General features: G+C 36.5%; 1 protein-coding gene across 2 annotated transcripts in view; it reads left to right on the top strand.

Moving 5' to 3' along the window:
• The window catches only part of PNPLA2 (patatin like phospholipase domain containing 2), a 71,439-nt gene extending 64,516 nt beyond the window's left edge, over nucleotides 1-6,923 (top strand). For both annotated transcript variants that reach the window (XM_053720209.1, XM_053720210.1), the window contains exon 10: nucleotides 1,647-6,923. In XM_053720209.1, coding sequence (XP_053576184.1) covers nucleotides 1,647-1,929 — 283 coding nt within the window. In that variant the 3' untranslated portion in view covers nucleotides 1,930-6,923. The remainder of the gene's footprint in view (nucleotides 1-1,646) is intronic.
• Nucleotides 6,924-16,488: the final 9,565 nt, after the last annotated feature.

Genomic DNA, 16,488 nt, shown 5'->3' with positions numbered 1-16,488 from the left:
TGTCCTAATCCTTCTTCGAAGAAGGAACGTCTCTTACATAATCTGGACGTAGTCCATGCCTTGAAGTTTTACTTACAAGCTACTAAAGATTTTCGCCAAACATCTTCCCTGTTTGTCGTTTACTCTGGACAGAGGAGAGGTCAAAAAGCTTCGGCAACCTCTCTTTCCTTTTGGCTTCGGAGCATAATTCGCTTAGCTGGACAGCAGCCCCCTGAAAGGATTACAGCTCATTCTACTAGAGCTGTGGCTTCCACCTGGGCCTTTAAAAATGAGGCCTCTGTTGAACAGATTTGCAAGGCTGCGACTTGGTCTTCGCTTCACACCTTTTCAAAATTTTACAAATTTGATACTTTTGCTTCTTCGGAGGCTGTTTTTGGGAGAAAGGTTCTTCAGGCAGTGGTTCCTTCCATTTAATCCTGCCTTGTCCCTCCCATCATCCGTGTACTTTAGCTTGGGTATTGGTATCCCATAAGTAATGGATGATCCGTGGACTGGATACACTTAACAAGAGAAAACATAATTTATGCTTACCTGATAAATTTATTTCTCTTGTAGTGTATCCAGTCCACGGCCCGCCCTGTCCTTTTAAGGCAGGTCTAAATTTTAATTAAACTACAGTCACCACTGCACCCTATGGTTTCTCCTTTCTCGTCTTGTTTCGGTCGAATGACTGGATATGACAGTGAGGGGAGGAGCTATATAGCAGCTCTGCTGTGGGTGATCCTCTTGCAACTTCCTGTTGGGAAGGAGAATATCCCATAAGTAATGGATGATCCGTGGACTGGATACACTTCAAGAGAAATAAATTTATCAGGTAAGCATAAATTATGTTTTTTAATATGGGAGTTGTACTTTGCAGCCAATGAGCAACTCAGGACCCAGATGAACACAATTAGGCACTTGCTAGTTTCACCTTAAATTTAAACAACTTTTTCCTTAAAATGCCATTAAATACAGTAGTATTGCATAATTATCAAGTGAATAATAAAAAAGACAATGCAGTAGCACTTACTCTGCTTTGCTATGAGAGCATACTTATGTAGGTTAGAGTGTGCATGTGCCCTGATCACTATATGTATCACATTGTTACAAACATTGCAGCATACAATACTGCCATATAATGCTCAAAATATGGAAACACACCGAAGCATACCTTAGTATGCTCTCATGAAAAGGATAACGATTTTAAAAGCAATAAAATTGTGGAACTCATTACCAAAGGAGGTAGTGAATGCCAATACCCTAGATAAATTTAATACATGTCTAGAAAAAAACATTAATGGATATAATTGCTTGTATTAAATGGGTCACCTTTTAGTGGGATTAATTTAATTTAAGCTGAACTGGAGCTTTTTTTGTTAGTATATTGGATTAGTATAGGTTGAACTCAATGGACTTCGGTCTTTTTTCAACCTCATCTACTATGTTACTATGTAAAGCAAAGCAAGAGAAAGAGGTACATTTGATTATAAAATTAAATTTGAAAGTTTTTTATTATATGCTTTATCTGAATTTTGAAACTTTAATTTCTATCTCCCTTTAATCTAATTGTAATATTGGGATTCCATAAAAAGTATATTGTATATTGACGTAAGTTGATGCTCAAGACCTGATATTTATTAGCCTGTTCTGTTTGTTATTTTAAGGCTACATTACCACCTGGAATTGAGGAGGGCCCAGAGTTTGCCAGCAGCTTTGGTTTTTGGTTCCAGAGAGTCTCTGCCAAGATGGGTGAGGAGCAATCCCTCCTTCATAGACATGATGCTGAAATGGGAGGACTATCAAAAACAGCTGATGCCAGGACTCTTCTGTATTAATGTGGACATGCAAGCCACGCTGTACCACCACCAGCAACCTCAGGTCTCATTAGATCCAGAAGGCCTTCTCATGGTGGAAGTGGGCAAAGATAATGTCACAGAGACAAGCTGAAGGCCTCATTATCAAACTTTGTAGTAGTTATGGAGGCATGCTAGTTCTGAGGAGCCATTTCATTGATTAACAAGCTCATGAGATGTGAATGAACAAAGATTCGATGGTTTGGCATTATTGTAAAGCCACATCATTTCTATGGTCTTCGATCTACACATCCTAATTGTGTTTGAAGAAAATATCTAAAAACATTATCAGCACCTAAGTTCTACGCAATTTCTCTGTAAGGCCTGAAAGGAACAATGAAACTGAATATCCAAGCCTTATGGGACCAGAATGATATTGCCATGGTTATACCAAGAAAAAATATCTGATTTTTGATAAAAATGGGCCATCTGCAAACATAAAGAAATAGAAAAGATTTCATAATAATTTTAAAGCTTGTTCCCATAAAACTAGGAAGGATAACCATTTTTAGAACTGCCAACCTCAATTTTGTGCAATAATCAAAACATATTTTCAGCACCTCTAAATCTCGTTATTGCCAAAACGATAGGACAGTGTGTTTGTCATATATATATATATATATATATATATATATATATATATATATATAGACACATACATATAGATATTATAAATGTTTTGGTCATCATTGAAGTGTACATACACATTTAATGACGTGAGCTTTTTCAATTGTATAATAACATAATATTTAATATATTTTTTTAATGTTAAATGTGATATCTTTCATACTTGTAAATACTCTTAGCATGTTGCGTCCTCCTTGTTTTCATCTTTGTCATTATTCTAATATAATTAGAATGAGAAATGTTATTTGTGCTGTGTCATCTGACCTCGTAATGGAACACAGAATATTACAAAGTGTAATTAATAAGTCATTCTTATTAACTAATATCCCTAAACCATTCATATATCTACATTATTGTCCCACCCTGCATTTTGTAAGATAAAGCTACCGGAATTAAAACATGTAACACAATTAGCCTTCACCCTGTTATATACACAGATACACTTATTAATAGTGTCCCCTTTAACGGGACATATATGTCAACATTTCATTTTCATTAATTATGCTTTGTAAAAAAAAAAAGCAATGTAATTTATTTATTTTGTTAATTTTTTTACTACCCCAAAAATATTCCCTTATAAGGTTTGATGTGATCGGTGGTCACTCACTTAAAAAAGGCAGTTAAATAAACAGTCAATTAGAACATTTCGTAGGTATATATAAATATAATAATATATTAGTAATAATCCTTTCATGTATTTTCACTAGCTACTTTTGTTCCTGAACTGTATACTCGCTTATATAACGATGTCATTACAAGACAGAAAGCCAAATGATCTCACCATTATCCATAAGTAAAATTACTTGTTTTTACCCCTTTCTATGCTTTTTATACCCGTCTCTTCTTTCGTATTTGTTAATTTCACCTTCATCCCTCTATCTTAGTTATTACTTTTTTCTCACTCTTTTTTTCTCCTTTATAGACTGACCAGATTAATATTCCTTTGTTTTTACATTAGAAAGAGTACATAACAGGTATTATTCAATTATTGTGTTTATCAGTCCACATATATTTTAATTGTAAAAAGGTCATATTCATTTACCTTTCTAGATATTTTTTTTAATGTAAAAAGAACATATTCATTTACATTTGAGTCTTCTTGATCAAGAACATAACTAAAATCTGCCAAGCTACAGAGTAAAATTTAACTCTTTTCATTATAATATTGCACTTCAAAAAACCTTTTAAAGTATTAATTAAAAGGACATCTGGCTTAAAATATTTTTATCATCTATAAGAAAGAGAAGCATTTAAACATGTTTTTTGCCTCAAAATGATAAAGTAAAAGCTTTTTTAAATTGAAATGCAAACTAACAAAGCAGAATTAGTTTTTCACTTCCTGATCATTTTCATTGGCTGATAGGTACTACCAATGAATGCTCAGTGGCTGATATTCACAAATGTTTATCCAGTGAGGAATAGTAGGAAGTAAATACCAACCAATCAACATTATTAGGAAATATACAACTTATACTGCTTTATTCATTTCAATTTTACGTCATAAATTGATGCACAAATTAGTGTTTCAATGTTTCTATTTCATATGGATAATAGAAAATAATTGAGTACATTGTAACTTTAACATTTCTATTTCAGTTTTTAATATCCAAAGGCAATTCAATTTTTTTTTACCTTTTATAAACAGTTTTCTACGTCTTTCCTGAGTTTGTCTAGTATAGATAGCACTATGACTTTGTCTTATTGCACTTTATATTTACATTTCCCCCATCACGGAATGGGATATCTTAACACATTTAAGATATTTTTTCCAACTAACTATACACTTTTTATTCTGATTTTTTATGCCCATTTATTAACAGTTTGTCTGCTAACACTTTAGGATAAACACATTTACCAGTTTGTTAATAGAACGTTAGTATTGAAGAGGGCTGAGTTACTGGGATACAATAAGTGTATATATCGGACTAAATAATTCCTGCAAGTGATATCTTTTAAAGGGACAGGAAACCCAAAAATTTTCTTTTTTTTATTCAGGTAGATAATACAATTTTAAACAACATTCTAATTTGCTTCTACTATATAATTGGCTTCATTCTTTTGGTGTTCTTTGTTGAAGAAATAGCAATGCACATGGGTGAGCCAATACCACAAGGTATCTATGTGCAATTACCAATCAGCAGCTCATGAGCCTATGTAGATATGCTTTTCAACAAAATATATCAAGAGAATTAAGCTATTTTGATAATAGGAGTAAATTGGAAAGTTGTTTAAAATTGCATGTTCTTTCTGAATCACAAAAGAAAAATGTGGGTTTCATGTGCCTTTAAGAAAAGAACAGGCTGAGTCGTGATTGGAATGAATGAGTGTTAAGGGTTAAAAAAAAGAACAGAAATGATGTCATGAGTAAAGTGATTTAAGGTTAGTGTAAGTTGGAGTTTCATGATAGCTGTGGCCATGTGTAAATCCCAAATTAATTTTATGGGAAATACAATTTAAATATTTTGGAGTTTTAGACTGTTGAGTTGATGTAATCCAGTATTCACTAAAGCCCGGGCGGCCCCTCCAGCCTCTTTGGTCTCACCAGTTTATATTGTATTTTCTGGAGCGTATTTACTAAAGAATAGAGGGATGGGGGAGCTTTAGTGAAAGGTTGTGTAAGAGTGGAGTAACCACTTAAGTGAATCTAAGGGACTTGTATAGGACTAAGTCAGAAAATGTGTAACAGAACTCGAGAGATTGTAATTTGATTCAAGATATTTATTTGATTGCAAAAAAATTTAATTAATAGTTTTAACTTTTTATGTTTGGAGATCAAAATAAGAGTGTTTTCTGGTAATTTAAAAGTATTTTTGACAACTTATGAGTTAACTATTTTGAGCTATAGCTGTCCAACCAATTCAATATTAGTCAGTAAATCTGTGGTATGGCAGACTTTTAGGGCACTGAAAAGATATCTATTTCTTCAAAAAAATTATCTGACTCAAAGTACACTCAAATTACCCTAGAAATCACAATGTTTGTTTCCTTATTCCACTACTGCAACTTTAAATACAAATGGTATTTCTTTTACTGCTTATTTATTTTATTTGTTATGTATAGCTTGTTTTATTTTGTGTAAAGTAGATGTTATTTTAATGTTAACTTTCTTATGCCCTCAAGTTGCGTATTGTTATATTTTACCTCAGCTAGCTACAGACACTGTATATTTGTATTGCTGTTACCAAATTATAAACAATTTTCTACCTCAGATAATATTAAATATAGTTGACTGGGTTAATTAAAAAAAAAATAGAATACTGTGCCATGATTATGTTTTACATTATTTACAATATTAGCATTGATTTGACTTTAAAGGAACATAATACATTTAGAGAACTTATTACACAAATTAATGTATGAAACTATGGGTTTAACCCCACAAAGGGGTTAAACACAGTTAATGTGGCATACTATGACATGATACAGCTAGTCATTTGATTGGATCACTGGCTGTGTCATGTTTAGGTATGGCAATGCATTGTGGATCCAGAACAGAATTTAACTTTTTTAATTCCTTGGAATGGATTAAACACACAGTTACCAATGTAAAAAAGATGCTAAATGCCTTTTGCTCATTTTGTTTGTCCCATTCTCCATAGAAAGGCCAAAAAATGCAAATTCTCTAACCTTTTATATGCTGCAAATCAAATATCTGGATTAGGCAAATTGCAGCACTTTAAAAACCTAGGTTACAGATGTTGCTTTTTTGCCTCTCTAGGGAATTGTCAAACAAAGTACAGTTTTAAACAAAAGCAAAAAGTGAAAAATATCTCTTCAGTTCAATAATAAAATGTTCAAATAATTATGAACATTTTATTATTGCAATGTATGTCCATTTAAAGTCACGTGAAAAAAAACATATAATTGAGGTGTAAAATTCCCAGAGCAAATATATATTTTAATGCAAATGTAGTCACTTTTCACATTATGCAATGCTGCTTTAAATATGAGGTATATATCTTTTATTTCTGTGTGAAAAATGTTTTTTTCCTGCTGCATATAAAATTATTTTGAGCATAACTGTACATGTTCTTCATGATATGTAAGACTATTGTCTCAAAACATTACTGCTGCTGTTTAATCGATAGTGACTTACAATACCATATGCTTTTCAAGACCTTGTGTATAAACGAGTAAACTTCCAGCAGTCAATGGGTTAAAAGTTAGTAAAATTGTATAAAAATTCAAAATACCAGTGTGTTATGTGCCACATTTACGAGTCACTTGGTTCTTGGCTCCCATACTGACTTGCAAAAGTTGTTTTGTTTGTTCACTGTATTTATATTTGTTTTTATATATATATATATATATATATATATATATATATATATATACACACACACACAAGTCTGTACATATAAATATATTCTGATAACTGCACTTTCTCTTTCTTGTCTGATATTACCAGCTGTAACTGTAGATTGTATGTAAATAATATAGAATTATAAAAGGTTTATGTTATCAGTTGGTCTTGAATTTTTATTTTTCGGTTTACTCTTTCTTGTTCTGAATTTTTATAAAGTAAAAACACTCAGCTAGAAAATATAGTTGTGTGCAAACTATGGCCTAGATTTAGAGTTCGGCGGTAGCCGTCAAAACCAGCGTTAGAGGCTCCTAACGCTGGTTTTGGCCGCCCGCTGGTATTTGGAGTCAGTGATTAAAGGGTCTAACGCTCACTTTTCAGCCGCAACTTTTCCATACCGCAGATCCCCCTACGCCATTTGCGTAGCCTATCTTTTCAATGGGATCTTTCTAACGCCGGTATTTAGAGTCGTTTCTGCAGTGAGCGTTAGAGCTCTAACGACAAGATTCCAGCCGCCTGAAAATAGCAGGAGTTAAGAGCTTTCTGGCTAACGCCGGTTTATAAAGCTCTTAACTACTGTACCCTAAAGTACACTAACACCCATAAACTACCTATGTACCCCTAAACCGAGCTCCCCCCACATCGCCGCCACTCGATTAAAATTTTTAACCCCTAATCTGCCGACCGCCACCTACGTTATACTTATGTACCCCTAATCTGCTGCCCCTAACCCCGCCGACCCCTATATTATATTTCTTAACCCCTAACTTGCCCCCCACAACGTCGCCGCAAGCTACTTAAAATAATTAACCCCTAATCTTCCGACCGCAAATCGCCGCCACCTACGTTATCCCTATGTACCCCTAATCTGCTACCCCTAACACCGCCGACCCCTATATTATATTTATTAACCCCTAATCTGCCCCCCTCAACGTCGCCGACACCTGCTTACACTTATTAACCCCTAATCTGCCGAGCGGACCTGAGCGCTACTATAATAAAGTTATTAACCCCTAATCCGCCTCACTAACCCTATCATAAATAGTATTAACCCCTAATCTGCCCTCCCTAACATCGCCGACACCTAACTTCAATTATTAACCCCTAATCTGCCGACCGGAGCTCACCGCTATTCTAATAAATGTATTAACCCCTAAAGCTAAGTCTAACCCTAACACACCCCCCTAAGTTAAATATAATTTTTATCTAACGAAATTAATTAACTCTTATTAAATAAATTATTCCTATTTAAAGCTAAATACTTACCTGTAAAATACATCCTAATATAGCTACAATATAAATTATAATTATATTATAGCTATTTTAGGATTAATATTTATTTTACAGGTAACTTTGTAATTATTTTAACCAGGTACAATAGCTATTAAATAGTTAAGAACTATTTAATAGTTACCTAGTTAAAATAATAACAAATTTACCTGTAAAATAAATCCTAACCTAAGATATAATTAAACCTAACACTACCCTATCAATAAAATAATTAAATAAACTACCTACAATTACCTACAATTAACCTAACACTACACTATCAATAAATTAATTAAACACAATTGCTACAAATAAATACAATTAAATAAACTAGCTAAAGTACAAAAAATAAAAAAGATCTAAGTTACAGAAAATAAAAAAATATTTACAAACATAATAAAAATATTACAACAATTTTAAACTAATTACACCTACTCTAAGCCCCCTAATAAAATAACAAAGCCCCCCAAAATAAAAAATTCCCTACCCTATTCTAAATTAAAAAAGTTACAAGCTCTTTTACCTTACCAGCCCTGAACAGGGCCCTTTGCGGGGCATGCCCCAAGAATTTCAGCTCTTTTGCCTGTAAAAAAAAACATACCATACCCCCCCCCAACATTACAACCCACCACCCACATACCCCTAATCTAACCCAAACCCCCCTTAAATAAACCTAACACTAAGCCCCTGAAGATCTTCCTACCTTGTCTTCACCATCCAGGTTCACCGATCCGTCCTGAAGAGCTCCTCCGATGTCCTGATCCAAGCCCAAGCGGGGGCTGAAGAGGTCCATGATCCGGTCAAAGTCTTCATCCAAGCGGGGCAGAAGAGGATCTTCCATCCGATTGAAGTCATCATCCAGGCGGCATCTTCGATCTTCTTCCATCCGGAGCGAAGCGGCAGGATCCTGAAGACATCCAGCGCGGAACATCCATCCGGACCGACGACTGAACGACGAATGACTGTTCCTTTAAGGGACGTCATCCAAGATGGCGTCCCTCGAATTCCGATTGGCTGATAGGATTCTATCAGCCAATCGGAATTAAGGTAGGAATTTTCTGATTGGCTGATGGAATCAGCCAATCAGAATCAAGTTCAATCCGATTGGCTGATCCAATCAGCCAATCAGATTGAGCTCGCATTCTATTAGCTGTTCCGATCAGCCAATAGAATGCGAGCTCAATCTGATTGGCTGATTGGATCGGCCAATCGGATTGAACTAGATTCTGATTTGCTGATTCCATCAGCCAATCAGAAAATTCCTACCTTAATTCCGATTGGCTGATAGAATCCTATCAGCCAATCGGAATTCGAGGGACGCCATCTTGGATGACGTCCCTTAAAGGAACAGTCATTCGTCGTTCAGTCGTCGGTCCGGATGGATGTTCCGCGCTGGATGTCTTCAGGATCCTGCCGCTTCGCTCCGGATGGAAGAAGATCGAAGATGCCGCCTGGATGATGACTTCAATCGGATGGAAGATCCTCTTCTGCCCCGCTTGGATGAAGACTTTGACCGGATCATGGACCTCTTCAGCCCCCGCTTGGGCTTGGATCAGGACATCGGAGGAGCTCTTCAGGACGGATCGGTGAACCTGGATGGTGAAGACAAGGTAGGAAGATCTTCAGGGGCTTAGTGTTAGGTTTATTTAAGGGGGGTTTGGGTTAGATTAGGGGTATGTGGGTGGTGGGTTGTAATGTTGGGGGGGGGTATGGTATGTTTTTTTTTACAGGCAAAAGAGCTGAAATCCTTGGGGCATGCCCCGCAAAGGGCCCTGTTCAGGGCTGGTAAGGTAAAAGAGCTTGTAACTTTTTTAATTTAGAATAGGGTAGGGAATTTTTTATTTTGGGGGGCTTTGTTATTTTATTAGGGGGCTTAGAGTAGGTGTAATTAGTTTAAAATTGTTGTAATATTTTTATTATGTTTGTAAATATTTTTTTATTTTCTGTAACTTAGATCTTTTTTATTTTTTGTACTTTAGCTAGTTTATTTAATTGTATTTATTTGTAGCAATTGTGTTTAATTAATTTATTGATAGTGTAGTGTTAGGTTAATTGTAGGTAATTGTAGGTAGTTTATTTAATTATTTTATTGATAGGGTAGTGTTAGGTTTAATTATATCTTAGGTTAGGATTTATTTTACAGGTAAATTTGTTATTATTTTAACTAGGTAACTATTAAATAGCTATTGTACCTGGTTAAAATAATTACAAAGTTGCCTGTAAAATAAATATTAATCCTAAAATAGCTATAATATAATTATAATTTATATTGTAGCTATATTAGGATGTATTTTACAGGTAAGTATTTAGCTTTAAATAGGAATAATTTATTTAATAAGAGTTAATTAATTTCGTTAGATTTAAATTATATTTAACTTAGGGGGGTGTTAGTGTTAGGGTTAGACTTAGCTTTAGGGGTTAATACATTTATTAGAATAGCGGTGAGCTCCGGTCGGCAGATTAGGGGTTAATAATTGAAGTTAGGTGTCGGCGATGTTAGGGAGGGCAGATTAGGGGTTAATACTATTTATGATAGGGTTAGTGAGGCGGATTAGGGGTTAATAACTTTATTATAGTAGCGCTCAGGTCCGCTCGGCAGATTAGGGGTTAATAAGTGTAGGCAGGTGTCGGCGACGTTGAGGGGGGCAGATTAGGTGTTAATAAATATAATATAGGGGTCGGCGATGTTAGGGCAGCAGATTAGGGGTACATAGGGATAACGTAGGTTGCGGCGGTTTACGGAGCGGCAGATTAGGGGTTTAAAAAAATATGCAGGGGTCAGCGATAGCGTGGGCGGCAGATTAGGGGTTAATAAGTGTAAGGCTAGGGGTGTTTAGACTCGGGGTACATGTTAGAGTGTTAGGTGCAGACGTAGGAAGTGTTTCCCCATAGGAAACAATGGGGCTGCGTTAGGAGCTGAACGCTGCTTTTTTGCAGGTGTTAGGTTTTTTTTCAGCTCAAACAGCCCCATTGTTTCCTATGGGAGAATCGTGCACGAGCACGTTTTTGATGCCGGCCGCGTCCGTAAGCAGCTCTGGTATCGAGAGTTGCATTTGCGGTAAAAATGCTCTACGCTCCTTTTTTGGAGCCTAACGCAGCATTTGTTTGAACTCTCGATACCAGAGTTAAATTTATGGTGCGGCCAGAAAAAAACCCGCGGAGCGTTAACAGCCCTTTTACCGCCGAACTCCAAATCTAGGCCTATATGGGGTATATGAACAAAGAGGGAAACTATACAGTATACACAGTGATACTGTAGTGCTAGAATTTCTTCCTTATTGACTGGTCACATGTCCAGTGTAACAGGATACCACACCCATCTGCAGCCAATGACATCACTAACCTGGTCAGGAGTCACCTAGATTAAAAACTGGCCCGACTTGTTTACAGAAGTGGTCCTTAGGATTATGTTTAGCGTAGCAATAGGAAAGCAAAACCAATAAAACCATTCTGTCACAAAGCTGAGAAACCATTTATTATTTCATTTTACAACCTCAGTAGGTTCTGTTTGTTTAGTTAAATTGCTTTAGCCCTGTAAGAAGTAATATACATATTTATCAGCACTTACTACCCAGTATAGCATATTCCCCAAGAATGCAAACAAATGAGAACTCTACTATACGTATGTTATCCAATTAAACTGATTTACCAGAATTTGCAGATCTATTTAAAGGGACAGTGTACATCAAAATTGTTATTTAAAAAAAGATAGATAACGCCTTTACTACCCATTCCACAGCTTTGCACAACAAACATTGTTATATTAATATACTTTATTACATTTAACCCTCTAAATTTCTGCCTGTTTCTAAGCCACTACAGACAGCCTCTTATCACATGCTTTTGTATTTGCTTTTTACAACAAGACACAGCTAGTTCATGTGTGTCATTTAGATAACATAGTACTCACTCCTGTGGAGTTGTGCAAGTCAATAGATAAATAAATAGCACTGACCTTAAGGGGCTGTCAGAAGAGGCTTAGATACAAGGTAATCACAGAGGTAAAAAGTACATTAATATAACTATGTTGGTTATGCAAAACTGGGGAATGGGTAATAAAGGGATTATTTATATTTTAAACAATAACATTTTTGGAGTAGCCTGTACCTTTAAATGCTTTAGTAAATAAGTCCTTAAAGGGGCAGTAAACCTAGAAAATAATGTTATATAATTCTGCACATAGTGCAGAATTATATAACATTATCTTAGCCAAACTTTATTCAACATAATATTGCCGGTGAAATTTGATTAAAAAAAGAGGGTTTAATCAAATTTCACCGGCAACATTATGTTGAACAAAGTTTGGCTAAGATAATGTTATATAATTCTGCACTATGTGCAGAATTATATAACATTATTTTCTAGGTTTACTGCCCCTTTAAGGGGACATTGTACCCTAAAATTGTATCCAATTAAATGTATTCACAATGGTCTATTATACCTGCTGGAGTGTATTTAATTGTTTGCAAACAGCTCAATTACGTTTATTTTGTTATTTAAAATAGCTGCTTTTGTCTGTAGCAGTCACCACCTACACTGAAATTATGAATAACAAACACATTCACCTAGATTTAGAGTTCTGCGTCAGCCGTCAAAAGCAGCGTCAAGGAGTCCTAACGCTGCTTTTTACCGCCCGCTGGTATTTAAAGTCAGGCAGGAAAGGGTCTAACGCTCACTTCCCTACCGCGATTCCAGGCTACCGCAGATCCCCTTACGCCAATTGCGTATCCTATATTTTCAATGGGATCTGCCTAACGCCGGTATTTGGAGTCTTGGGAGAAGTGAGCAATAGACCCTCTACCGACAAGACTCCTACAGACAAAAAAAGTCAGTAGTTAAGAGCTTTATGGGCTAACGCGTGAATATAAAGCTCTTAACTACTGTGCTACAAAGTACACTAACACCCATAAACTACCTATGTACCCCTAAACCGAGGCCCCCCACATCGCCGCCACTATAATAAAAATTTTTAACCCCTAATCTGCCGACCGGACACCGCCGCCACCTACATTATACCTATAAACCCCTAATCTGCTGCCCCTAACATCGCCGACCCCTATATTATATTTATTAACCCCTAATCTGCCCCCCCAACGACGACGCTACCTTACCTACACTTATTAACCCCTAATCTGCAGACAGGACCTCGCCTCCACTATAATAAATGTATTAACCCCTAAACCGCTGCACTCCCGCCTCACAAACTCTATAATAAATAGTATTAACCCCTAATCTGCCCTCCCTAACATCGCCGCCACCTACCTACAATTATTAACCCCTAATCGCCCGCACCGTCGCCGCTATTATAATAAAGTTATTAGCCCCTAAACCTAACTCTAACCCTAACACCCCCCTAACATAAATATAATTTAAATTAAACGAAATAATATTCCTAAAATTAACTAAATTAATCCTATTTAAAACTAAATACTTACCTATAAAATAAACCCTAATATAGCTACAATATAAATAATAATTACATTGTAGCTATTTTAGGATTTATATTTATTTTACAGGCAACTTTGTATTTATTTTAACTAGGTACAATAGCTATTTAATAGTTAATAACTATTTACTAGCTACCTAGTTAAAATGATTACAAAATTACCTGTAAAATAAATCCTAACCTAAGTTACAATTAAACCTAACTCTATACTATCATTAAATTAATTAAATAAATTACCTATAATTACCTAAAATAAAATACAATAAAATAAACTATTCTATAACACAAAAACCCCCCACTAAATTACAAAAAATAAAAAAGAATTACAAGAAGTTTAAACTAATTACACCTAATCTAAGCCCCCTAATAAAATAAAAAAGCCCCCCAAAATAAAAAAAATGCCCTACCCTATTCTAAACTACCAAGTAACCAGTTCTTTTACCAGCCCTTAAAAGGGCTTTTTGCGGGGCATTGCCCCAAAGTAATCAGCTCTTTTACCTGTAAAAAAAAATACACCCCCCCCAACATTAAAACCCACCACCCACATACCCCTACTCTAACCCACCCAAACCCCCCTTAAATAAACCTAACACTACCCCCCTGAAGATCTCCCTACCTTGAGTCGTCTTCACCCAGCCGGGCCGAAGTCTTCATCCGATGGGGCAGAAGAGGACATCCAGACCTGCAGAAGTCTTCATCCTATCCGGGCAGAAGAGGACATCCGGACCGGCAGACATCTTCATCCAAGCGGCATCTTCTATCTTCATCCATCCGACGAGGAGCGGCTCCATCTTCAAGACCTCCGGCGCGGAGCATCCTTCCTGGCCGACGGACTAACGACGAATGCCTGGTCTTTTAAATGACATCATCCAAGATGGCGTCCCTCGAATTCCGATTGGCTGATAGGATTCTATCAGCCAATCGGAATTAAGGTAGGAAAAATTCTATTGGCTGTTCCGATCAGCCAATAGAATGCGAGTTCAATACGATTGGTTGATTGGATCAGCCAATCGGATTGAACTTCAATCTGATTGGCTGATTGAATTAGCCAATCAGATTTTTCCTACCTTAATTCTGATTGGCTGATAGAATCCTATCAGCCAATCGGAATTCGAGGGACGCCATCTTGGATGATGTCATTTAAAGGACCAGGCATTCGTCGTTAGTCCGTCGGCCAGGAAGGATGCTCCGTGCCGGAGGTCTTGAAGATGGAGCCGCTCCTCGCCGGATGGATGAAGATAGAAGATGCCGCTTGGATGAAGATGTCTGCCGGTCCGGATGTCCTCTTCTGCCCGGATAGGATGAAGACTTCTGCCGGTCTGGATGTCCTCTTCTGCCTCATCGGATGAAGACTTAGGCCTGGCTGGGTGAAGATGACTCAAGGTAGGGAGATCTTCGGGGGGGGGGGGTAGTGTTAGGTTTATTTAAGGGGGGTTTGGGTGGGTTAGAGTAGGGGTATGTGGGTGGTGGGTTTTAATGTTGGGGGGGTTGCATTTTTTTTTACAGGTAAAAGAGCTGATTACTTTGGGGTAATGCCCCGCAAAAAGCCCTTTTAAGGGCTGGTAAAAGAGCTGGTTACTTGGTAGTTTAGAATAGGGTAGGGCATTTTTTTTATTTTGGGGGGATTTTTTTATTTTATTAGGGGGCTTAGATTAGGTGTAATTAGTTTAAACGTCTTGTAATTCTTTTTTATTTTTTGTAATTTAGTGTTTGTTTTTGTATTATAGAATAGTTTATTTTATTGTATTTTATTTTAGGTAATTATAGGTAATTTATTTAATTAATTTAATGATAGTGTAGTGTTTAATTGTAACTTAGGTTAGGATTTATTTTACAGGTAATTTTGTAATTATTTTAACTTGGTAGCTAGAAAATAGTTATTAACTATTTAATAGCTATTGTACCTAGTTAAAATAAATACAAAGTTGCCTGTATAATAAATATAAATCCTAAAATAGCTACAATGTAATTATTATTTATATTGTAGCTATATTATGGTTTATTTTATAGGTAAGTATTTAGTTTTAAATAGGAATAATTTAGTTAATTTTAGGAATATTATTTCGTTTAATTTAAATTATATTTATGTTAGGGGGGTGTTAGGGTTAGGGTTAGAGTTATGTTTAGGGGTTAATAACTTTTTTATAGTAGCGGCGACGGTGCGGGCGGGAGATTAGGGGTTAATAATTGTAGGTAGGTGGCGGCGATGTTAGGGAGGGCAGATTAGGGGTTAATACTATTTATTATAGTGTTTGTGAGGTGGGAGTGCGGCGGTTTAGGGGTTAATACATTTATTATAGTGACTGCGAGGTCCGGTCGGCAGATTAGGGGTTAATAAGAGTAGGTAAGGTAGCGGCGACGTTGGGGGGGCAGATTAGGGGTTAATAAATATAATATAGGGGTCGGCAGTGTTAGGGGCAGCAGATTAGGGGTTCATAGGGATAATGTAGGTTGCGGCGGTGTCCAGATCGGCAGATTAGGGGTTAATAATATAATGCAGGTGTCAGCGATAGCGGGGGCGGCAGATTAGGGGTTAATAAGTGTAAGATTAGGGGTGTTTAGACTCGGGGTTCATGTTAGGGTGTTAGGTGCAGACTTAGAGAGTGTTTCCCCATAGGAAACAATGGGGCTGCGTTAGGAGCTGAACGCTGCTTTTTTGCAGGTGTTAGGTTTTTTTCAGCCCAAACTGCCCCATTGTTTCCTATGGGGATATCGTGCACGAGCACGTTTTAGCTGCTTACCGCTACCGTAAGCAACGCTGGTATTGAGGGTTGAAGTGGAGCTAAGTTAGGCTCAACGCACCCTTTTTTGAGCCTAACGCAGTCCCTCAGACAACTCTAAATACCAGCGTTGTTTGAAGGGTGCGTTGGGAAAAAAAGCAGCATTAGCTACGCGGGTCTTTACCAACAAAACTCTAAATCTAGCAGATTATTTGTAGAAAGGCTATGTAAACATGAGACAATATCACTAATTTCTTAGTGTGGGTAGGATAATTTTGTATCTGAAAT

Source organism: Bombina bombina, chromosome 7 (genome assembly GCF_027579735.1).
Source record: "Bombina bombina isolate aBomBom1 chromosome 7, aBomBom1.pri, whole genome shotgun sequence".
NCBI classification, from domain to species: domain Eukaryota; kingdom Metazoa; phylum Chordata; class Amphibia; order Anura; family Bombinatoridae; genus Bombina; species Bombina bombina.
The sequence above is the reverse complement of the archived record's forward strand: the minus strand, read 5'-3'. Positions and strand labels throughout refer to the sequence as shown.